General features: G+C 49.8%; 1 protein-coding gene across 1 annotated transcript in view; it reads left to right on the forward strand.

Moving 5' to 3' along the window:
* Positions 1–24,325, forward strand: part of TTC21A (tetratricopeptide repeat domain 21A) — a 178,035-nt gene that overhangs the window by 28,706 nt on the left and 125,004 nt on the right. The window contains exons 10-11 of the mRNA XM_066584631.1: positions 1,684–1,781; positions 8,421–8,621. Coding sequence (XP_066440728.1) covers positions 1,684–1,781; positions 8,421–8,621 — 299 coding nt within the window. The remainder of the gene's footprint in view (positions 1–1,683; positions 1,782–8,420; positions 8,622–24,325) is intronic.

Raw genomic sequence — 24,325 nt, forward strand, 5'->3', positions numbered from 1 at the left:
AGAGAAGGATAAAGGCCGGTTTGGGGTTACATACAGAGAAGGATAAAGGCCGGTTTGTGGTTACATACAGAGTAGGATAAAGGCCGGTTTGGGGTTACATACAGAGAAGGATAAAGGCCGGTTTGTGGTTACATACAGAGTAGGATAAAGGCCAGTTTGGGGTTACATACAGAGAAGGATAAAGGCCGGTTTGGGGTTAGATACAGAGAAGGATAAAGGACGATTGGGGTTACATACAGAGAAGGATAAAGGACGATTGGGGTTACATACAGAGAAGGATAAAGGCCGGTTTGTGGTTACATACAGAGTAGGATAAAGGCTGGTTTGGGGTTACATACAGAGAAGGATAAAGGCCGGTTGTGGTTACATACAGAGTAGGATAAAGGCCAGTTTGGGGTTACATACAGAGAAGGATAAAGGCCGGTTTGGGGTTACATACAGAGAAGGATAAAGGACGATTGGGGTTACATACAGAGAAGGATAAAGGCCGGTTTGTGGTTACATACAGAGAAGGATAAAGGCTGGTTTGGGGTTACATACAGAGAAGGATAAAGGACGATTGGGGTTACATACAGCGTAGAGAAGGATAAAGGCCGGTTTGGGGTTACATACAGAGAAGGATAAAGGCCGGTTTGGGGTTACATACAGAGTAGGATAACGGCCGGTTTGGGGTTACATACAGCGTAGGATAAAGGCCGGTTTGGGGTTACATACAGAGAAGGATAAAGGCCGGTTTGTGGTTACATACAGAGAAGGATAAAGGCCGGTTTGGGGTTACATACAGCGTAGGATAAAGGCCGGTTTGGGGTCTCGGACATTTGCTTTACTTTTAAAAAGAGAATATCAAATTTGGACAACATCTTGTTTTTAGGGCCAAAGTGCTGTCATGTTTTATCCTTACGGTGTGGAGCTCTTTATTATTGTACTATGCTATAATTCCCTATATAGTCAGAGTCTTAAAGTCTAACTGGGCTTTCTAAAAACTTTTCACATATCATGGTACATGCCAAAAGGTTTTACCACTGTGGAGACTCCATCAATCCCTAGAACGAGCATCGGATGAACTCTAGTAGATCACCAACAGCACTACTTTCACCACATCAGTGGCTGGACCTTCAAACTGCAAGAGCCGCTGGGAACCTGAACACCTTCCCCGATAAAGCCCAGAGGTAAAGCAAGGTGGCAGCATGCAGGTTTACATAGCTTGGCAAAGACCGTAACGATGGAACGTTGCTGTCTGATTTTGATGTCATGGGAGAATAAAGGCTGCTTTTCGTTTTTGTGAACCTGCATGCTGCCGCCTTTCTTTAGCTCTAGCTTTTCTGAGCTTTGGCACTGCTCGCTTGGTGAAGACTGGTTCAATAGAAAGTCTATGGGCTCGTCTACAGACTGGCAAGCAGTGCCCGCGCTCGGACAAGCCCTTCAGCTGGCTCATTCTCGCAGCTGGATCCCAACCAGGCAAACGTTTGACATCTCCCTATGACGTGTCCAGGAAACACGGTTACACATCGATGAATATTGCTGCCTGCAGCTACTGCCAGGGGCGCATTACTGATTACTGGACTGATTTCATCTGTTTTTTGGTCTTTTTGTAAATCAATGTGTTTTTTTCTAGTTTTCTTTAGGATGTCATTAATGTAGATAAATCATTGTAAAAGATCATTTCTTTGTTTTGGGTGGCAGGAATTCTATGGTGTCAGGTATTACAGGATAACCTGGAAGAAGCAGAGCAGCAACTCGACTTCCTTCGTGAAGTACAACAATCCCTTGGAAAATCAAAGGTGAGGTGCGCTTTATTAAATGTTCTGGACTCTAACAGCTGAACCTCGTCATCAGTGGCAAGTGATGGGCATACTGATTTGGTCTCCATAAGTACTTTCTCTGCATTAGCATTTCAGTGTATGCGGCTCTGAATATTACAATCATCTAGAAAACACTGACCCTACTTAAAGGGATTTGTCCACCACTTAACCCCTTAACGACCAGCCCATAGTGTTTTTACGTCCTCCCGAAGTGGGCCTTATTCTCTGAGGACGTAAAAACATGCTTCCTGCAGAGAATAATGCCCCTCGGGCTGTGGACGTGACAGCTCCATGCTGTCGGTGTCCGCAGGTAGCTGACAGCATGGAGCTGTCATCCCGGGCTGTTCGGACACCCCCCCGGCATTGCGATCGGCGCTATGCAATGGATAGCGCCGATCGCAAAAAAAGTAAATAAAAGTACACAAAAGTTAAAGATTCAGCTGCTCTGATGGATCGGATCCATCGGAGCAGCTGAAATTACTCACCCAGGTCCGGCACGCTGCTCCCCGCTCTCCTGCCGCTCCGGGGCCCGAAGCCGGTCTTCTGCGCATGCGCGCCAGGCGGCATTACGTCAGCCGCATGCGCAGAAGACCCGGCGGCGCGGGAGATTTAAAATCTCCTGGCTCCCGGCTCCTGTAGGTAGCCGGGAGGCAGGAGATGTCAGCGGGGACTGCGGTGAGCGGTCCCCAGTACCGCAATCGCCGTTATCCAATGGTTAGCGGCGATCGCGAAAAAGTTAAAAAAAAGTTTTAAAAAAGTCAGTTTCACCTCCCTTCATGGATCGGATCCATGAGGGGAGGTGAAAATACTCACCCCCAGTCCTCAGCGGTGTCCCGATGTCCCGGGACCCGAATCCCCGTCTGCGCATGCGCGCCCCGATGATTGACATCGGGCGCGTGCACAGACGGGCTCAAGCCCCGGGGAATTTAAAATCCCTCTGCTCCTAGCTGCCATGTGTAGCTAGGAGCAGAGAGATTATACCGGGGACATGATCACTGTCATCCAATGGATGACAGTGATCATGTAAAGTGAAAAAAAAGTGTAAAAAAGTAAAAAAAAGTTTTTAAAAGTTTAAAAAGCGTACGTTTCATCTCCCCTCATGGATCATATCCGTGAGGGAGGATGAAAGTACGTACCTAAGGCCCCCAGATTTATCCGCGGACCTTACCACAGCTTCTGCACCCGCGCCCGTCGCCAAAATGGCGGGCGCATGCGCAAAAGCTGTGGATTGCCAGGATAATTTAAATTCTCCCTGCTCCTGGCTACAAAACATAGCCAAGAGCATGGAGATTTAATGGGGGTCCGCGGTGAGCGGTTCCTGGTCACGTGTTCGCCATTATCCAATAATGGCGATCACGTAAAAGTAAAAAAAATAAATTTGAAGTTTCATCTCCCCTCACTGATGCGATCGGTGAGAGGAGATGAATCTTTTTACCGGAGGCCTGCGTATTTGAATCCCGACGCGATCCTCATCCGTGGACCTTCCAGGATTCTGCACATGCGATTGCCGGCAAAAAGCCGGACACATGCGCAGGAGTCAGGGAGCCCAGGAAACTTAAAATCTCCTTGCTCCCAGCGACCAACGGTCGCCGAGAGCCTGGAGCAGTGAAGGGTGGCCTCGTTCAGCGGTCCCCGGTCACGTGATAAAAAGGTAGCGATCTACCTTTGGCCGGTCTCACATGACCGGATAGGAATTACGGATTCCGCATGCGTCTGATCCATGGTATTACGCAGATCAATCGCATTGGATTACACAATTCCGCTCACATTAGCGGGTCGGAATTGCGTAATCCACTCACAGAAAAGAGAACGCAGCAGGTTCTATTTTACTGCGGAATCGGCAACATAGAGCCCATTGTGCTCCATGGTCGCGGATATACCCGCTGCCCATACGCAACTACCTTGTATACGGGCTGCGGGTACCCGTGTCATCGCTAAGCGATGGTGCGGGAAATACAAACAAAGGTGTACTGTGCATGACCGCCTGTGTGAGTAGGCAGTTATGCGCAGTACATTACGCAGCCGTACGCAGGGTCACAGCCGGGCTCACAGATGGGATCCGCTGTGGGCCTCCGCAAGCGGATTCCGCCTGCACTCGCGTGAGCCCGGCGTTATTCAGACCGCTACCTGTGATACGTATTTTACAAGAAGCCCCGGGAACGCTCACCTTCCTGCAGTTCCAGGAGCACCTTGTTGAGCGCCTTCTGTGTTAGACCGCCGCACCTCATCAAGCTTACGGAGACTCACGGAACGCCACTTTTTACACCCCATACCCGCCACTGAGGTCATGAAATACCCCCAAAAAGCATGAGAGGAGGGGGGGGATACCCGGTTTTATTGCCCCATGGGCCCATTCCAACCAGCCTCCGTAATTACCCCTGTCTTCGGAAATACTACACAGTTCACATTTTTACTTTTATCTAAGATTTGCGAACGCCAAAAAGGGCGCGGAGGGGGAGGGGGGGAATTTTTAGGGAGTCAATCTTTATTCTGTACAAATAAGCAATGGGGCCTGGAATTTATTCAGTTGTGCCCTAAAATCCAACAGGTGTTCCGTCCTTTATAGGCCTTGCCATGCGTCCTGTAAGTAGATTAGGGCCACAATGGGTATGTTTCTGAACTCGGGACAAACGGGGGTATCCATTTTGGGGTGAACGTCTTCATTCCTATGTGCACTGTACAAAAAAACTGTTTTTAAATTGAAAAAATTGCCAAAAAAATTGAAAATCGTAACTTTTTCCTTCTGCTTTGCTTAGATTCATTCAAATACTGTGGGGTCAAAATACGCAGTACACCCCTAGATGAATTCGTTAAGGGGTCTAGTTTTCAAAATGGGGTCATTTGAGGGGGTTCTTTATAGTTTTGGCCGCTCAATGGCTCTATAACTGGGCAATGGGGCCTGAAATTTATTCAGTGGTACCCTGAAATCCAACGGGTATTCCTTTCATTGTAGGCCTAGCCATGGGTCCTGTAAGTCTATTAGGGCCACAATGGGTATGTTTCTGAACACGGGACAAACAGGGGTATCCATTTTTGGGTGCAAGTCTTCCTTCATATGTGTGCTGTACAAAAAAAGCTGTTTTTAAAATGACAGAATTGCCGAAAAAACGAAAATCACAATTTTTTCCTTTTGCTTGGTTTGAATTCATTCAAAAACGGTGGGGTCAAAATATGCAGTACACCCCTAGATAAATTCCTTAAGGGGTCTAGTTTTCAAAATGGGGTCATTTGTGGGGGTTTTCTATGGTTTTGGGCGCTCAAGAACTCTACATGTGTGCTATGGGGCCTAAAAGGACTTCAAGCAAAATTTCTGTTTTGAAAGACACTGACTACTCCTTTCATTTTGGGCCCCGTTGTGGACTCAGATATAACAATAGGGCCACAATGGGTATATTTCTGAACACGGGAGAAATAGGGGTATCCATTTTGGGGTGTAAATCCTGATTTTCATGTAAACTATAGGAAAAAAATATGTCTTTAAAATGACAGACTTGCAAAAATATGAAATTTTACTTTTTCTCCTCTAAATTGAATTAATTCCTGAAAAACAACTGTGGGGTCAGAATACTCATGACACCCCTCAGTGAATACATTAAGGGGTGTAGTTTTTAAAATGAGGTCATTTGGGGGGGGGGAGTATCTATTATTCTGACACTCATGAGCCTTTCCAATCTCGGCTTGGTATAGGAAAACAAAGTGTTCCTCAAAATGCTAAAAAGTAATGTTACATTTGTACGTCTCCTAAATAGTTAAAAAAAAACGAAAGTTTTTCCAATGTGTGCCCAAAATAAAGTAAACGGGTGGAAATATAAATCTTAGCAAAAATTTCTATATTATGTTTGCACATATTTAAGATATTGCAGTTGGAAATGTGAAAAAATGACGATTTTTTCAAAATTTTCCCAATTTTGGCGCTTTTAATAAATAAACACAATTTCTATCGGTCTATTTTTTCCGCCTAAATGAAGCACAACATGTGGCGAAAAAACAATGTCAGAATTGCTTGGATATGCAAAACCTTTCTGGTGTTTTTCCATGTTAAAGTGACACATGTCAGATTTGCAAAATTTGGCCTGGTCATTAAGGCGCAAACAGGCTTGGTCACTAAGGGGTTAAAATTGCTTCATAACCACTGTGTTCTTCCTGGTTGCTGCTGACTTGGACATGTGACTGCTGCAGCCAATCACTGGCCAGAGCAGTAACCTTCTACAGTCAAGTGATTGGCTGCAGCAGTCACATGTCCTAGTCAGCAGCAACCAGGAAGGACACAGTGGTTATGAAGCAATTTTAAGCGGCGGGTTAACCCCTTCAAACAGAAGCGGTCACTTCTTCTGATATGTCTGTTTTAGTAAATACTTGCATTCTCCATGAAATAACAATCCTGGATCATCTTTTCCTAGCCTAGAACTCTGTATTGTGCCGTTCCTCTATTATTCCTCCTAGAAATTTCTGAAAAACGTGACAACTTTGTGATGCCATTCCCCCTCCCCAGAGGTGTGTGCAGCACTGATTGGACAGTGTCAGAGTGTGGAGGGACGGCCCCCAACTGGTAACACCCAGATGTCAATTTATGCTTGAGAAAGCATTAGGTTATGAAGAATATTGATAGTTACTAAGATCTTAAGGTTCTTTTTAACACATTTACAATCGTATGACGTAAATATATATCATGTGTATGGAGTTTTCAACAGTTGGCAGCCGCTGGGAACAGCTGAGTTTAGCTAGTTCCAATCGCAGCCTATTAACTACTTATATGTCATTATACATGCTGATGGCTGCATCTAAGTAGCAAGCCAGGTGATTCCCCCCTATATTACACCATTGCCCCCACCCACAAGTGCTGATGGGTTGCTATGGCAGCTCAGGGCCCAGTGAAGGCTCCCAGGGATGCCATGTACAGTTGCAGTCAGGATTATACAACTCCCCCCCAGTTTATTTGTCAAATTTACAAACTTTCAGATGTTTGCAACAAAGTAATGAAGCAAAAGCAATTTAAATAGCTCAGCCCAACTAATATAATAAGTGGTTTCTCCAAATTCAGTTGCAATTTTGATAGCAAATCTATGGATGCCTATTACGTTCAGGGCTCAATAGGCAACAATTAAAATTACAATATACTGCAATACCGAAGTATTACAGTATATGATACAAGAGATCAGGTAAGCTCAAGTCTCTTAAAGGAGATGTCTCGAGGAAGCAGTTAAATTTTTTTTTTGCCCAGTCCCCCCCATTAAGTACACATTACTAAGCCCCCCTGTAAATGACATTTCTAGCTGGTTCGTACTTACCGTTCCAGCGTTTCAGCAACTTATAAAAGTTTCTTCAAGATGGCCGCCGGCTCTTTCCCCGTCGCTCGCTGCAGCCCGACGTGCGCGCTCCCGAGACGCCGCCAGCTGTGTCTCCATGGCAACCGGACGCCCCGCAGCCGCCGACCAGACGCCCCGCAGCCGCCGACCAGACGCCCACCGCCAGGCAGCAGGTAACCGGCGCTAGCCCCCGGCTCCCCAGCGCTAGACCCTCAGCCCAGGTGAAGGCCCCGGAGCCCAGCGCTAGGTTCCGGAGCCCAGCGCTAGTTCCCCCGGCCTAGCGGCAGCCCCCCCCGGCCTGGCGGCAGCCCCCCCCGGCCTAGCGACAGCCCCCCATCGCAGCGACAGCCCCCCCCGGCCTAGCGACAGCCCCCCCATCGCAGCGACAGCCCCCCCCCGGCCTAGCGACAGCCCCCCCATCGCAGCGACAGCCCCCCCCCGGCCTAGCGACAGCCCCCCCATCGCAGCGACAGCCCCCCCGGCCTAGCGCTAGTTCCCCCATCACAGCGGCAGCCCCCCCCGGCGCAGCGACAGCCCCCCCCGGCGCAGCGGCAGCCCCCCCGGCGCAGCGACAGCCCCCCCCGGCGCAGCCCGGCGCAGCGGCAGCCCCCCCCCCCGACAAATCACTTACCTGGGAGGCTTCTCGGGGCTGCTGGGCTGGGCTGGGCTTCTCCGCTGGGCAGCTCCAGTTTCTGCACCTTCCTCTAACAGAGGAAGGTACAGAATGGCCGCTGTAGCGCGCTCCCGAGCAGTGACAGCTCGTCTGCGCATGCGCAGAAGAGCTGTAGCGGGGAGCACACTGAAGCGGCTCGTGCTGAATGGAGAAGACCGGACTGCGCAAGCGCGTCTAAAAAAGCAAGCTGCCAGCGAATTTAGACGGAACCATGGAGACGAGGATGCTAGCAACGGAGCAGGTAAGTGAATAACTTCTGTATGGCTCATATTTAATGCACAATGTACATTACAAAGTGCATTAATATGGCCATACAGAAGTGCTTAACCCCACTTGGTTTCGCGAGACAACCCCTTTAAGGCTCCTCATGGCATAAAAAAGGTTTCATTAAAAAAAAAATTAAAAGTTCAACCTCCGCATTTCTTATAAAACAAAATGAAAGATGAAATAAGTGGTATCACTACATCTATAAGTCCAAACTGTAGAATATCACACTATTTATTCCAGGTGGAAAACACTGTTGAAAAAAACAATCATGGTACCATTTAAAAATAGAAGGCATCCCACAAAAAGGTTTGTCTATGGGAGAGATCTGCTTTGTCTTTTCTAATCCGTCCGCTGCGACTCTTCATGTTGCAGGAGCTCTGCTTTGTAGAGGCTCTTCTTACTTCAAGGAAGAATAAAGAGGAGAATGTAGCCGTTGCTTTCTTAAATGAAACCGTGGGGATGCACTACGCCGCAATCAATGGCCGCCCTCTTGGAGTGGAATATTTAGAAAGGCTCAATCCGACTTTTATTGTCGATGTCGTCAAGGAGTACCTGGAATATTGTCCCAAACAGGTGAGAAATGAAGATAGTAATAGTGTCTAGATAATGTGGTCATAGTCCTCTTGTGCAGTGTATGTGTGCATATACAGAACTGTGCAGAATGCTGCAAAGTAAGAATATTTTCACAAATAGAAGCGTTAATAGTTTATTTGGCCAATTAACAAAATACAAAGTGAAAGAACCAAAGAGAAAGTTAAACACATCAATATTTAGTGTGAGCGCCCTTTACCTTCACAGCTGCACCCGTTCTTCTAGGTCTACTTGCACACAGTTTTTGAAGGAACTCGGCAGGGAGGTTGTTCCAGACATCTTGGAGAACTAAGCACAGATCTTCTGTGGATTTCGGCTCGCTCCGATCCTTCTGTCTCCTCATGTAATTCCAGACAGACTGCATAATGTGAGATCAGGGCTCTGTGGGGCTAAATGAGCACTTCCAGGACTCCTTGTTCTTCCTTACGCTGAAGATAGTTCTTAATGACATTGGCTGGATGTTTGGGGTGGTGTTCCGCTGCAGAATAAATTTTGAGCCAATCAGACACCTCCCTGATGGCATTACATGATGGATAGGTATTGCCTGTATTTCTCTGCATCGAGAACACAAACCAAATCCTGAAATTAATTTGCTGAAATGCAGCTCCATCATATTTCACTGCTGCCTGCAGACACTCATTATTATCCTCTCCAGCCCTTCGGCAAACAAGCTGCCTTCTGTTACAGCCAAATATTTCACATTTTGACTAATCAATCCAGAGCACCTGCTGCCATTTTTCTGCACCCCAGTTCCTATGTTTTTGTGTATAGTTGAGTCACTTGGCCTTGTTTCTACGTCGAAGGAATAGCTTTTTGACTGCAATTTTTCCACGAAGATCACTTCTGGCAAGACTTCTCTGAACAGTAGATGAGTATACCTGAGTCTCATCAGTAGATGGGCGTACCTGGGTCTCACCAAAATATAGGTGGCGTACCCGGGTCTCACCAGTAGATGGGCGTACCTGAGTTCGACCAGTAGATGGGCATAACTGAGTTCCATCAGTAGATGGGCTGTACCTGGGTCTCACTAGTAGATGGGCGTAAATGAGTTCCACCAGTAGATAGGCGGTACCTGACTTCCACTAGTAGTAGATGGGCTGTACCTGGGTCTCACCAAAATATAGGTGGCGTACCTGAGTCTCACCAGTAGATGAGCGTACCTGAATTCCACCAATAGATGGGCATAAGTGAGTTCCACCAGTAGTAGATGGGCTGAACCTCAGTTGCACCAGTAGTAGATGTGCTGAACCTGAGTTCCACCAGTAGTAGATGGGCTGTACCTGAGTTCCACCAGTAGATGGGCTGTACCTGAGTAGCAACAGTAGATGGGCTGTACCTGAGTTCCACCAGTAGATGAGCAGTACCTGAGTTCCACCAGTAGTAGATGGCCTGTACCTGAGTTCCACCAGTAGTAGATGGGCTGTATCTGAGTCCCATCAGTAGGAGATGGGCTGTACCTGAGTTCCACCAGTAGATGGGCTGTACCTGAGTAGCAACAGGAGATGGGCTGTACCTGAGTTCCACCAGTAGATGGGCTGTACCTGAGTCCCACCAGTAGTAGATGGGCTGTACCTGAGTCCCACCAGTAGTAGATAGGCTGTACCTGAGTCCCACCAGTAGTAGATGGGCTGTACCTCAGTTCCACCAGTAGATGAGCTGTACCTCAGTTCCACCAGTAGATGAGCTGTACCTGAATTCCACCAGTAGATGGGCTGTACCTGAGTTGCACCAGTAGATGGGCTGTACCTGAGTTCCACCAGTAGTAGATGGGCTGTACCTGAGTTCCACCAGTAGTAGATGGGCTGTACCTGAGTTCCACCAGTAGTAGATGGGCTGTACCTGAGTTCCACCAGTAGTAGATGGGCTGTACCTCAGTTCCACCAGTAGATGAGCTGTACCTGAATTCCACCAGTAGATGGGCTGTACCTGAGTTGCACCAGTAGATGAGCTGTACCTGAGTTCTACCAGTAGATGGGCTGTACTTGAGTTCCACCAGTAGTAGATGGGCTGTACCTGGGTTGCACTAGTAGTAGATGGGCTGAACCTGAGTTCCACCAGTAGTAGATGGGCTGAACCTGAGTTCCACCAGTAGTAGATGGGCTGAACCTGAGTTCCACCAGTAGTAGATGGGCTGAACCTGAGTTCCACCAGTAGTAGATGGGCTGAACCTGAGTTCCACCAGTAGTAGATGGGCTGAACCTGAGTTCCACCAGTAGTAGATGGGCTGAACCTGAGTTCCACCAGTAGTAGATGGGCTGAACCTGAGTTCCACCAGTAGTAGATGGGCTGAACCTGAGTTCCACCAGTAGTAGATGGGCTGAACCTGAGTTCCACCAGTAGTAGATGGGCTGAACCTGAGTTCCACCAGTAGTAGATGGGCTGAACTTGAGTTCCACCAGTAGTAGATGGGCTGAACTTGAGTTCCACCAGTAGTAGATGGGCTGAACCTGAGTTCCACCAGTAGTAGATGGGCTGAACCTGAGTCCCATCAGTAGGAGATGGGCTGTACCTGAGTAGCAACAGGAGATGGGCTGTACCTGAGTAGCAACAGGAGATGGGCTGTACCTGAGTTCCACCAGTAGATGGGCTGTACCTGAGTTCCACCAGTAGTAGATGGGCTGTACCTGAGTTCCACCAGTAGATGGGCTGTACCTGAGTCCTACCAGTAGTAGATAGGCTGTACCTGAGTCCCACCAGTAGTAGATGGGCTGTACCTCAGTTCCACCAGTAGATGAGCTGTACCTCAGTTCCACCAGTAGATGAGCTGTACCTGAATTCCACCAGTAGATGGGCTGTACCTGAGTTGCACCAGTAGATGGGCTGTACCTGAGTTCCACCAGTAGTAGATGGGCTGTACCTGAGTTCCACCAGTAGTAGATGGGCTGTACCTGAGTTCCACCAGTAGTAGATGGGCTGTACCTCAGTTCCACCAGTGGATGAGCTGTACCTGAATTCCACCAGTAGATGGGCTGTACCTGAGTTGCACCAGCAGATGAGCTGTACCTGAGTTCTACCAGTAGATGGGCTGTGCTTGAGTTCCACCAGTAGTAGATGGGCTGAACCTGAGTTCCACCAGTAGTAGATGGGCTGAACCTGAGTTCCACCAGTAGTAGATGGGCTGTACCTGAGTTCCACCAGCAGTAGATGGGCTGTACCTGAGTTCCACCAGTAGTAGATGGGCTGTACCTGAGTTCCACCAGTAGTAGATGGGCTGTACCTCAGTTCCACCAGTAGATGAGCTGTACCTGAATTCCACCAGTAGATGGGCTGTACCTGAGTTGCACCAGTAGATGAGCTGTACCTGAGTTCTACCAGTAGATGGGCTGTACTTGAGTTCCACCAGTAGTAGATGGGCTGTACCTGGGTTGCACTAGTAGTAGATGGGCTGAACCTGAGTTCCACCAGTAGTAGATGGGCTGAACCTGAGTTCCACCAGTAGTAGATGGGCTGAACCTGAGTTCCACCAGTAGTAGATGGGCTGAACCTGAGTTCCACCAGTAGTAGATGGGCTGAACCTGAGTTCCACCAGTAGTAGATGGGCTGAACCTGAGTTCCACCAGTAGTAGATGGGCTGAACCTGAGTTCCACCAGTAGTAGATGGGCTGTACCTGAGTTCCACCAGTAGTAGATGGGCTGTACCTGAGTTCCACCAGTAGTAGATGGGCTGTACCTGAGTTCCACCAGTAGTAGATGGGCTGTACCTCAGTTCCACCAGTAGATGAGCTGTACCTGAATTCCACCAGTAGATGGGCTGTACCTGAGTTGCACCAGTAGATGAGCTGTACCTGAGTTCTACCAGTAGATGGGCTGTACCTCAGTTCCACCAGTAGATGGGCTGTACCTGAGTTGCACCAGTAGATGGGCTGAACCTGAGTTCCACCAGTAGTAGATGGGCTGTACCTGAGTTCCACCAGTAGTAGATGGGCTGAACCTGTGTTCCACCAGTAGTAGATGGGCTGAACCTGAGTTCCACCAGTAGTAGATGGGCTGAACCTGAGTTCCACCAGTAGTAGATGGGCTGTACCTGAGTTCCACCAGTAGTAGATGGGCTGTACCTGAGTCCCACCAGTAGTAGATGGGCTATACCTGAGTCCCACCAGTAGTAGATGGGCTATACCTGAGTCCCACCAGTAGTAGATGGGTTGTACCTGAGTTCCACCAGTAGATGGGTTGTACCTGAGTTCCACCAGTAGTAGATGGGCTGTACCTGAGTTCCACCAGTAGCAGATGGGCTGTACCTGAGTTCCACCAGTAGTAGATGGGCTGTACCTGAGTCCCACCAGTAGTAGATGGGCTATGCCTGAGTCCCACCAGTAGTAGATGGGCTGTACCTGAGTTCCACCAGTAGGTGGGCTGTACCTGAGTTCCACCAGTAGCTGGGCTGTACCTGAGTTCCACCAGTAGATGGGCTGTACCTGAGTTCCACCAGTAGATGAGCTGTACCTGAGTTCCACCAGTAGTAGATGGGCTGTACCTGAGTTCCACCAGTAGTAGATGGGCTGTACCTGAGTTCCACCAGTAGTAGATGGGCTGTACCTCAGTTCCACCAGTAGATGAGCTGTACCTGAATTCCACCAGTAGATGGGCTGTACCTGAGTTGCACCAGTAGATGAGCTGTACCTGAGTTCTACCAGTAGATGAGCTGTACTTGAGTTCCACCAGTAGTAGATGGGCTGTACCTGGGTTGCACCAGTAGTAGATGGGCTGAACCTGAGTTCCACCAGTAGTAGATGGGCTGAACCTGAGTTCCACCAGTAGTAGATGGGCTGAACCTGAGTTCCACCAGTAGTAGATGGGCTGAACCTGAGTTCTACCTGTAGTAGATGGGCTGAACCTGAGTTCCACCAGTAGTAGATGGGCTGAACCTGAGTTCCACCAGTAGTAGATGGGCTGAACCTGAGTTCCACCAGTAGTAGATGGGCTGAACCTGAGTTCCACCAGTAGTAGATGGGCTGAACCTGAGTTCCACCAGTAGTAGATGGGCTGAACCTGAGTTCCACCAGTAGTAGATGGGCTGAACCTGAGTTCCACCAGTAGTAGATGAGCTGAACCTGAGTTCCACCAGTAGTAGATGGGCTGAACCTGAGTTCCACCAGTAGTAGATGGGCTGAACCTGAGTTCCACCAGTAGTAGATGGGCTGTACCTGAGTTCCACCAGTAGTAGATGGGCTGAACCTGAGTTCCACCAGTAGTAGATGGGCGGAACCTGAGTTCCACCAGTAGTAGATGGGCTGAACCTGAGTTCCACCAGTAGTAGATGGGCTGAACCTGAGTTCCACCAGTAGTAGATGGGCTGAACCTGAGTTCCACCAGTAGTAGATGGGCTGAACCTGAGTTCCACCAGTAGTAGATGGGCTGAACCTGAGTTCCACCAGTAGTAGATGTGCTGTACCTGAGTTCCACCAGTAGATGGGTTGTACCTGAGTTCCACCAGTAGATGGGTTGTACCTGAGTTCCACCAGTAGATGAGCTGTACCTGAGTTCCACCAGTAGTAGATGGGCTGTACCTGAGTTCCACCAGTAGTAGATGGGCTGTACCTGAGTTCCACCAGTAGTAGATGGGCTGTACCTGAGTTCCACCAGTAGTAGATGGGCTGTACCTGAGTTCCACCAGTAGTAGATGGGCTGTACCTGAGTTCCACCAGTAGTAGATGGGCTGTACCTTAGTTCTACCAGTAGATGGACTGTACCTGAGTTCCACCAGTAGTAGATGGGCTATACCTGAGTTCCACCAGTAGTAGATGGGCTGTACCTGAGTTCCACCAGTAGTAGATGGGCTGTACCTGAGTTCCCCCAGTAGTAGATGGGCTGTACCTGAGTTCCCCCAGTAGTAGATGGGCTGTACCTGAGTTCCCCCAGTAGTAGATGGGCTGTACCTGAGTTCCACCAGTAGTAGATGGGCTGTACCTGAGTTCCACCAGTAGTAGATGGGCTGTACCTCAGTTCCACCAGTAGTAGATGGGCTGTACTTGAGTTCCACCAGTAGTAGATGGGCTGTACCTGGGTTGCACTAGTAGTAGATGGGCTGAACCTGAGTTCCACCAGTAGTAGATGGGCTGAACCTGAGTTCCACCAGTAGTAGATGGGCTGAACCTGAGTTCCACCAGTAGTAGATGGGCTGAACCTGAGTTCCACCAGTAGTAGATGGGCTGAACCTGAGTTCCACCAGTAGTAGATGGGCTGAACCTGAGTTCCACCAGTAGTAGATGGGCTGTACCTGAGTTCCACCAGTAGTAGATGGGCTGTACCTGAGTTCCACCAGTAGTAGATGGGCTGTACCTCAGTTCCACCAGTAGATGAGCTGTACCTGAATTCCACCAGTAGATGGGCTGTACCTGAGTTGCACCAGTAGATGAGCTGTACCTGAGTTCTACCAGTAGATGGGCTGTACTTGAGTTCCACCAGTAGTAGATGGGCTGTACCTGAGTTCCACCAGTAGTAGATGGGCTGTACCTCAGTTCCACCAGTAGATGAGCTGTACCTGAATTCCACCAGTAGATGGGCTGTACCTGAGTTGCACCAGTAGATGGGCTGAACCTGAGTTCCACCAGTAGTAGATGGGCTGAACCTGAGTTCCACCAGTAGTAGATGGGCTGAACCTGTGTTCCACCAGTAGTAGATGGGCTGAACCTGAGTTCCACCAGTAGTAGATGGGCTGTACCTGAGTTCCACCAGTAGTAGATGGGCTGTACCTGAGTTCCACCAGTAGTAGATGGGCTGTACCTGAGTCCCACCAGTAGTAGATGGGCTATACCTGAGTCCCACCAGTAGTAGATGGGCTATACCTGAGTCCCACCAGTAGTAGATGGGCTGTACCTGAGTTCCACCAGTAGATGGGTTGTACCTGAGTTCCACCAGTAGATGGGTTGTACCTGAGTTCCACCAGTAGTAGATGGGCTGTACCTGAGTTCCACCAGTAGTAGATGGGCTGTACCTGAGTTCCACCAGTAGTAGATGGGCTGTACCTGAGTTCCACCAGTAGTAGATGGGCTGTACCTGAGTCCCACCAGTAGTAGATGGGCTGTACCTGAGTTCCACCAGTAGATGGGCTGTACCTGAGTTCCACCAGTAGATGGGCTGTACCTGAGTTCCACCAGTAGATGGGCTGTACCTGAGTTCCACCAGTAGATGGGTTGTACCTGAGTTCCACCAGTAGATGAGCTGTACCTGAGTTCCACCAGTAGTAGATGGGCTGTACCTGAGTTCCACCAGTAGTAGATGGGCTGTACCTGAGTTCCACCAGTAGTAGATGGGCTGTACCTGAGTTCCACCAGTAGTAGATGGGCTGTACCTGAGTTCCACCAGTAGTAGATGGGCTGTACCTCAGTTCCACCAGTAGATGAGCTGTACCTGAATTCCACCAGTAGATGGGCTGTACCTGAGTTGCACCAGTAGATGAGCTGTACCTGAGTTCTACCAGTAGATGGGCTGTACTTGAGTTCCACCAGTAGTAGATGGGCTGTACCTGGGTTGCACCAGTAGTAGATGGGCTGAACCTGAGTTCCACCAGTAGTAGATGGGCTGAACCTGAGTTCCACCAGTAGTAGATGGGCTGAACCTGAGTTCCACCAGTAGTAGATGGGCTGAACCTGAGTTCTACCAGTAGTAGATGGGCTGAACCTGAGTTCCACCAGTAGTAGATGGGCTGAACCTGAGTTCCACCAGTAGTAGATGGGCTGAACCTGAGTTCCACCAGTAGTAGATGGGCTGAACCTGAGTTCCACCAGTAGTAGATGGGCTGAACCTGAGTTCCACCAGTAGTAGATGGGCTGAATCTGAGTTCCACCAGTAGTAGATGGGCTGAACCTGAGTTCCACCAGTAGTAGATGGGCTGAACCTGAGTTCCACCAGTAGTAGATGGGCTGAACCTGAGTTCCACCAGTAGTAGATGGGCTGAACCTGAGTTCCACCAGTAGTAGATGGGCTGAACCTGAGTTCCACCAGTAGTAGATGGGCTGAACCTGAGTTCCACCAGTAGTAGATGGGCGGAACCTGAGTTCCACCAGTAGTAGATGGGCTGAACCTGAGTTCCACCAGTAGTAGATGGGCTGAACCTGAGTTCCACCAGTAGTAGATGGGCTGAACCTGAGTTCCACCAGTAGTAGATGGGCTGAACCTGAGTTCCACCAGTAGTAGATGGGCTGAACCTGAGTTCCACCAGTAGTAGATGGGCTGTACCTGAGTTCCACCAGTAGATGGGTTGTACCTGAGTTCCACCAGTAGATGGGTTGTACCTGAGTTCCACCAGTAGATGAGCTGTACCTGAGTTCCACCAGTAGTAGATGGGCTGTACCTGAGTTCCACCAGTAGTAGATGGGCTGTACCTGAGTTCCACCAGTAGTAGATGGGCTGTACCTGAGTTCCACCAGTAGTAGATGGGCTGTACCTGAGTTCCACCAGTAGTAGATGGGCTGTACCTGAGTTCCACCAGTAGTAGATGGGCTGTACCTTAGTTCTACCAGTAGATGGACTGTACCTGAGTTCCACCAGTAGTAGATGGGCTATACCTGAGTTCCACCAGTAGTAGATGGGCTGTACCTGAGTTCCACCAGTAGTAGATGGGCTGTACCTGAGTTCCACCAGTAGTAGATGGGCTGTACCTGAGTTCCCCCAGTAGTAGATGGGCTGTACCTGAGTTCCCCCAGTAGTAGATGGGCTGTACCTGAGTTCCCCCAGTAGTAGATGGGCTGTACCTGAGTTCCACCAGTAGTAGATGGGCTGTACCTGAGTTCCACCAGTAGTAGATGGGCTGTACCTGAGTTCCACCAGTAGTAGATGGGCTGTACTTGAGTTCCACCAGTAGTAGATGGGCTGTACCTGGGTTGCACTAGTAGTAGATGGGCTGAACCTGAGTTCCACCAGTAGTAGATGGGCTGAACCTGAGTTCCACCAGTAGTAGATGGGCTGAACCTGAGTTCCACCAGTAGTAGATGGGCTGAACCTGAGTTCCACCAGTAGTAGATGGGCTGAACCTGAGTCCCACCAGTAGTAGATGGGCTGTACCTCAGTTCCACCAGTAGATGAGCTGTACCTCAGTTCCACCAGTAGATGAGCTGTACCTGAATTCCACCAGTAGATGGGCTGTACCTGAGTTGCACCAGTAGATGGGCTGTACCTGAGTTCCACCAGTAGTAGATGGGCTGTACCTGAGTTCCACCAGTAGTAGATGGGCTGTACCTGAGTTCCACCAGTAGTAGATGGGCTGTACCTCAGTTCCACCAGTGGATGAGCTGTACCTGAATTCCACCAGTAGATGGGCTGTACCTGAGTTGCGCCAGCAGATGAGCTGTACCTGAGTTCTACCAGTAGATGGGCTGTGCTTGAGTTCCACCAGTAGTAGATGGGCTGAACCTGAGTTCCACCAGTAGTAGATGGGCTGAACCTGAGTTCCACCAGTAGTAGATGGGCTGAACCTGAGTTCCACCAGTAGTAGATGGGCTGAACCTGAGTTCCACCAGTAGTAGATGGGCTGAACCTGAGTTCCACCAGTAGTAGATGGGCTGAACCTGAGTTCCACCAGTAGTAGATGGGCTGTACCTGAGTTCCACCAGTAGTAGATGGGCTGTACCTCAGTTCCACCAGTAGATGAGCTGTACCTGAATTCCACCAGTAGATGGGCTGTACCTGAGTTGCACCAGTAGATGAGCTGTACCTGAGTTCTACCAGTAGATGGGCTGTACTTGAGTTCCACCAGTAGTAGATGGGCTGTACCTGGGTTGCACTAGTAGTAGATGGGCTGAACCTGAGTTCCACCAGTAGTAGATGGGCTGAACCTGAGTTCCACCAGTAGTAGATGGGCTGAACCTGAGTTCCACCAGTAGTAGATGGGCTGAACCTGAGTTCCACCAGTAGTAGATGGGCTGAACCTGAGTTCCACCAGTAGTAGATGGGCTGAACCTGAGTTCCACCAGTAGTAGATGGGCTGAACCTGAGTTCCACCAGTAGTAGATGGGCTGAACCTGAGTTCCACCAGTAGTAGATGGCCTGAACCTGGGTTCCACCAGTAGTAGATGGGCTGAACCTGAGTTCCACCAGTAGTAGATGGGCTGAACCTGAGTTCCACCAGTAGTAGATGGGCTGAACCTGAGTTCCACCAGTAGTAGATGGGCTGAACCTGAGTTCCACCAGTAGTAGATGGGCTGTACCTGAGTTCCACCAGTAGTAGATGGGCTGAACCTGAGTTCCACCAGTAGTAGATGGGCTGAACCTGAGTTCCACCAGTAGTAGATGGGCTGTACCTGAGTTCCACCAGTAGATGGGTTGTACCTGAGTTCCACCAGTAGATGGGTTGTACCTGAGTTCCACCAGTAGTAGATGGGCTGTACCTGAGTTCCACCAGTAGTAGATGGGCTGTACCTGAGTTCCACCAGTAGTAGATGGGCTGTACCTGAGTCCCACCAGTAGTAGATGGGCTGTACCTGAGTTCCACCAGTAGATGGGCTGTACCTGAGTTCCACCAGTAGATGGGCTGTACCTGAGTTCCACCAGTAGATGGGCTGTACCTGAGTTCCACCAGTAGATGGGTTGTACCTGAGTTCCACCAGTAGATGAGCTGTACCTGAGTTCCACCAGTAGTAGATGGGCTGTACCTGAGTTCCACCAGTAGTAGATGGGCTGTACCTGAGTTCCACCAGTAGTAGATGGGCTGTACCTGAGTTCCACCAGTAGTAGATGGGCTGTACCTGAGTTCCACCAGTAGTAGATGGGCTGTACCTCAGTTCCACCAGTAGATGAGCTGTACCTGAATTCCACCAGTAGATGGGCTGTACCTGAGTTGCACCAGTAGATGAGCTGTACCTGAGTTCTACCAGTAGATGGGCTGTACTTGAGTTCCACCAGTAGTAGATGGGCTGTACCTGGGTTGCACCAGTAGTAGATGGGCTGAACCTGAGTTCCACCAGTAGTAGATGGGCTGAACCTGAGTTCCACCAGTAGTAGATGGGCTGAACCTGAGTTCCACCAGTAGTAGATGGGCTGAACCTGAGTTCTACCAGTAGTAGATGGGCTGAACCTGAGTTCCACCAGTAGTAGATGGGCTGAACCTGAGTTCCACCAGTAGTAGATGGGCTGAACCTGAGTTCCACCAGTAGTAGATGGGCTGAACCTGAGTTCCACCAGTAGTAGATGGGCTGAACCTGAGTTCCACCAGTAGTAGATGGGCTGAATCTGAGTTCCACCAGTAGTAGATGGGCTGAACCTGAGTTCCACCAGTAGTAGATGGGCTGAACCTGAGTTCCACCAGTAGTAGATGGGCTGAACCTGAGTTCCACCAGTAGTAGATGGGCTGAACCTGAGTTCCACCAGTAGTAGATGGGCTGAACCTGAGTTCCACCAGTAGTAGATGGGCGGAACCTGAGTTCCACCAGTAGTAGATGGGCTGAACCTGAGTTCCACCAGTAGTAGATGGGCTGAACCTGAGTTCCACCAGTAGTAGATGGGCTGAACCTGAGTTCCACCAGTAGTAGATGGGCTGAACCTGAGTTCCACCAGTAGTAGATGGGCTGAACCTGAGTTCCACCAGTAGTAGATGGGCTGTACCTGAGTTCCACCAGTAGATGGGTTGTACCTGAGTTCCACCAGTAGATGGGTTGTACCTGAGTTCCACCAGTAGATGAGCTGTACCTGAGTTCCACCAGTAGTAGATGGGCTGTACCTGAGTTCCACCAGTAGTAGATGGGCTGTACCTGAGTTCCACCAGTAGTAGATGGGCTGTACCTGAGTTCCACCAGTAGTAGATGGGCTGTACCTGAGTTCCACCAGTAGTAGATGGGCTGTACCTGAGTTCCACCAGTAGTAGATGGGCTGTACCTTAGTTCTACCAGTAGATGGACTGTACCTGAGTTCCACTAGTAGTAGATGGGCTATACCTGAGTTCCACCAGTAGTAGATGGGCTGTACCTGAGTTCCACCAGTAGTAGATGGGCTGTACCTGAGTTCCACCAGTAGTAGATGGGCTGTACCTGAGTTCCCCCAGTAGTAGATGGGCTGTACCTGAGTTCCCCCAGTAGTAGATGGGCTGTACCTGAGTTCCACCAGTAGTAGATGGGCTGTACCTGAGTTCCACCAGTAGTAGATGGGCTGTACCTGAGTTCCACCAGTAGTAGATGGGCTGTACTTGAGTTCCACCAGTAGTAGATGGGCTGTACCTGGGTTGCACTAGTAGTAGATGGGCTGAACCTGAGTTCCACCAGTAGTAGATGGGCTGAACCTGAGTTCCACCAGTAGTAGATGGGCTGAACCTGAGTTCCACCAGTAGTAGATGGGCTGAACCTGAGTTCCACCAGTAGTAGATGGGCTGAACCTGAGTCCCACCAGTAGTAGATGGGCTGTACCTCAGTTCCACCAGTAGATGAGCTGTACCTCAGTTCCACCAGTAGATGAGCTGTACCTGAATTCCACCAGTAGATGGGCTGTACCTGAGTTGCACCAGTAGATGGGCTGTACCTGAGTTCCACCAGTAGTAGATGGGCTGTACCTGAGTTCCACCAGTAGTAGATGGGCTGTACCTGAGTTCCACCAGTAGTAGATGGGCTGTACCTCAGTTCCACCAGTGGATGAGCTGTACCTGAATTCCACCAGTAGATGGGCTGTACCTGAGTTGCACCAGCAGATGAGCTGTACCTGAGTTCTACCAGTAGATGGGCTGTGCTTGAGTTCCACCAGTAGTAGATGGGCTGAACCTGAGTTCCACCAGTAGTAGATGGGCTGAACCTGAGTTCCACCAGTAGTAGATGGGCTGAACCTGAGTTCCACCAGTAGTAGATGGGCTGAACCTGAGTTCCACCAGTAGTAGATGGGCTGAACCTGAGTTCCACCAGTAGTAGATGGGCTGTACCTGAGTTCCACCAGTAGTAGATGGGCTGTACCTCAGTTCCACCAGTAGATGAGCTGTACCTGAATTCCACCAGTAGATGGGCTGTACCTGAGTTGCACCAGTAGATGAGCTGTACCTGAGTTCTACCAGTAGATGGGCTGTACTTGAGTTCCACCAGTAGTAGATGGGCTGTACCTGGGTTGCACTAGTAGTAGATGGGCTGTACTTGAGTTCCACCAGTAGTAGATGGGCTGTACCTGGGTTGCACTAGTAGTAGATGGGCTGAACCTGAGTTCCACCAGTAGTAGATGGGCTGAACCTGAGTTCCACCAGTAGTAGATGGGCTGAACCTGAGTTCCACCAGTAGTAGATGGGCTGAACCTGAGTTCCACCAGTAGTAGATGGGCTGAACCTGAGTTCCACCAGTAGTAGATGGGCTGAACCTGAGTTCCACCAGTAGTAGATGGGCTGAACCTGAGTTCCACCAGTAGTAGATGGGCTGAACCTGAGTTCCTCCAGTAGTAGATGGCCTGAACCTGGGTTCCACCAGTAGTAGATGGGCTGAACCTGAGTTCCACCAGTAGTAGATGGGCTGAACCTGAGTTCCACCAGTAGTAGATGGGCTGAACCTGAGTTCCACCAGTAGTAGATGGGCTGAACCTGAGTTCCACCAGTAGTAGATGGGCTGTACCTGAGTTCCACCAGTAGTAGATGGGCTGAACCTGAGTTCCACCAGTAGTAGATGAGCTGAACCTGAGTTCCACCAGTAGTAGATGGGCTGAACCTGAGTTCCACCAGTAGTAGATGGGCTGAACCTGAGTTCCACCAGTAGTAGATGGGCTGAACCTGAGTTCCACCAGTAGTAGATGGGCTGAACCTGAGTTCCACCAGTAGTAGATGGGCTGAACCTGAGTTCCACGAGTAGTAGATGGGCTGAACCTGAGTTCCACCAGCAGTAGATGGGCTGTACCTGAGTTCCACCAGCAGTAGATGGGCTGTACCTGAGTTCCACCAGTAGTAGATGGGCTGTACCTGAGTTCCACCAGTAGTAGATGGGCTGTACCTCAGTTCCACCAGTAGATGAGCTGTACCTGAATTCCACCAGTAGATGGGCTGTACCTGAGTTGCACCAGTAGATGAGCTGTACCTGAGTTCTACCAGTAGATGGGCTGTACTTGAGTTCCACCAGTAGTAGATGGGCTGTACCTGGGTTGCACTAGTAGTAGATGGGCTGAACCTGAGTTCCACCAGTAGTAGATGGGCTGAACCTGAGTTCCACCAGTAGTAGTTGGGCTGAACCTGAGTTCCACCAGTAGTAGATGGGCTGAACCTGAGTTCCACCAGTAGTAGATGGGCTGAACCTGAGTTCCACCAGTAGTAGATGGGCTGAACCTGAGTTCCACCAGTAGTAGATGGGCTGAACCTGAGTTCCACCAGTAGTAGATGGGCTGTACCTGAGTTCCACCAGTAGTAGATGGGCTGTACCTGAGTTCCACCAGTAGTAGATGGGCTGTACCTGAGTTCCACCAGTAGTAGATGGGCTGTACCTCAGTTCCACCAGTAGATGAGCTGTACCTGAATTCCACCAGTAGATGGGCTGTACCTGAGTTGCACCAGTAGATGAGCTGTACCTGAGTTCTACCAGTAGATGGGCTGTACTTGAGTTCCACCAGTAGTAGATGGGCTGAACCTGTGTTCCACCAGTAGTAGATGGGCTGAACCTGAGTTCCACCAGTAGTAGATGGGCTGAACCTGAGTTCCACCAGTAGTAGATGGGCTGTACCTGAGTTCCACCAGTAGTAGATGGGCTGTACCTGAGTCCCACCAGTAGTAGATGGGCTATACCTGAGTCCCACCAGTAGTAGATGGGCTATACCTGAGTCCCACCAGTAGTAGATGGGTTGTACCTGAGTTCCACCAGTAGATGGCTTGTACCTGCGTTCCACCAGTAGTAGATGGGCTGTACCTGAGTTCCACCAGTAGCAGATGGGCTGTACCTGAGTTCCACCAGTAGTAGATGGGCTGTACCTGAGTCCCACCAGTAGTAGATGGGCTATACCTGAGTCCCACCAGTAGTAGATGGGCTATACCTGAGTCCCACCAGTAGTAGATGGGCTGTACCTGAGTTCCACCAGTAGGTGGGCTGTACCTGAGTTCCACCAGTAGCTGGGCTGTACCTGAGTTCCACCAGTAGATGGGCTGTACCTGAGTTCCACCAGTAGATGAGCTGTACCTGAGTTCCACCAGTAGTAGATGGGCTGAACCTGAGTTCTACCTGTAGTAGATGGGCTGAACCTGAGTTCCACCAGTAGTAGATGGGCTGAACCTGAGTTCCACCAGTAGTAGATGGGCTGAACCTGAGTTCCACCAGTAGTAGATGGGCTGAACCTGAGTTCCACCAGTAGTAGATGGGCTGAACCTGAGTTCCACCAGTAGTAGATGGGCTGAACCTGAGTTCCACCAGTAGTAGATGGGCTGAACCTGAGTTCCACCAGTAGTAGATGGGCTGAACCTGAGTTCCACCAGTAGTAGATGGGCTGAACCTGAGTTCCACCAGTAGTAGATGGGCTGAACCTGAGTTCCACCAGTAGTAGATGGGCTGTACCTGAGTTCCACCAGTAGTAGATGGGCTGAACCTGAGTTCCACCAGTAGTAGATGGGCGGAACCTGAGTTCCACCAGTAGTAGATGGGCTGAACCTGAGTTCCACCAGTAGTAGATGGGCTGAACCTGAGTTCCACCAGTAGTAGATGGGCTGAACCTGAGTTCCACCAGTAGTAGATGGGCTGAACCTGAGTTCCACCAGTAGTAGATGGGCTGAACCTGAGTTCCACCAGTAGTAGATGTGCTGTACCTGAGTTCCACCAGTAGAT

Source organism: Eleutherodactylus coqui, chromosome 12 (genome assembly GCF_035609145.1).
Source record: "Eleutherodactylus coqui strain aEleCoq1 chromosome 12, aEleCoq1.hap1, whole genome shotgun sequence".
Lineage (NCBI taxonomy): Eukaryota > Metazoa > Chordata > Amphibia > Anura > Eleutherodactylidae > Eleutherodactylus > Eleutherodactylus coqui.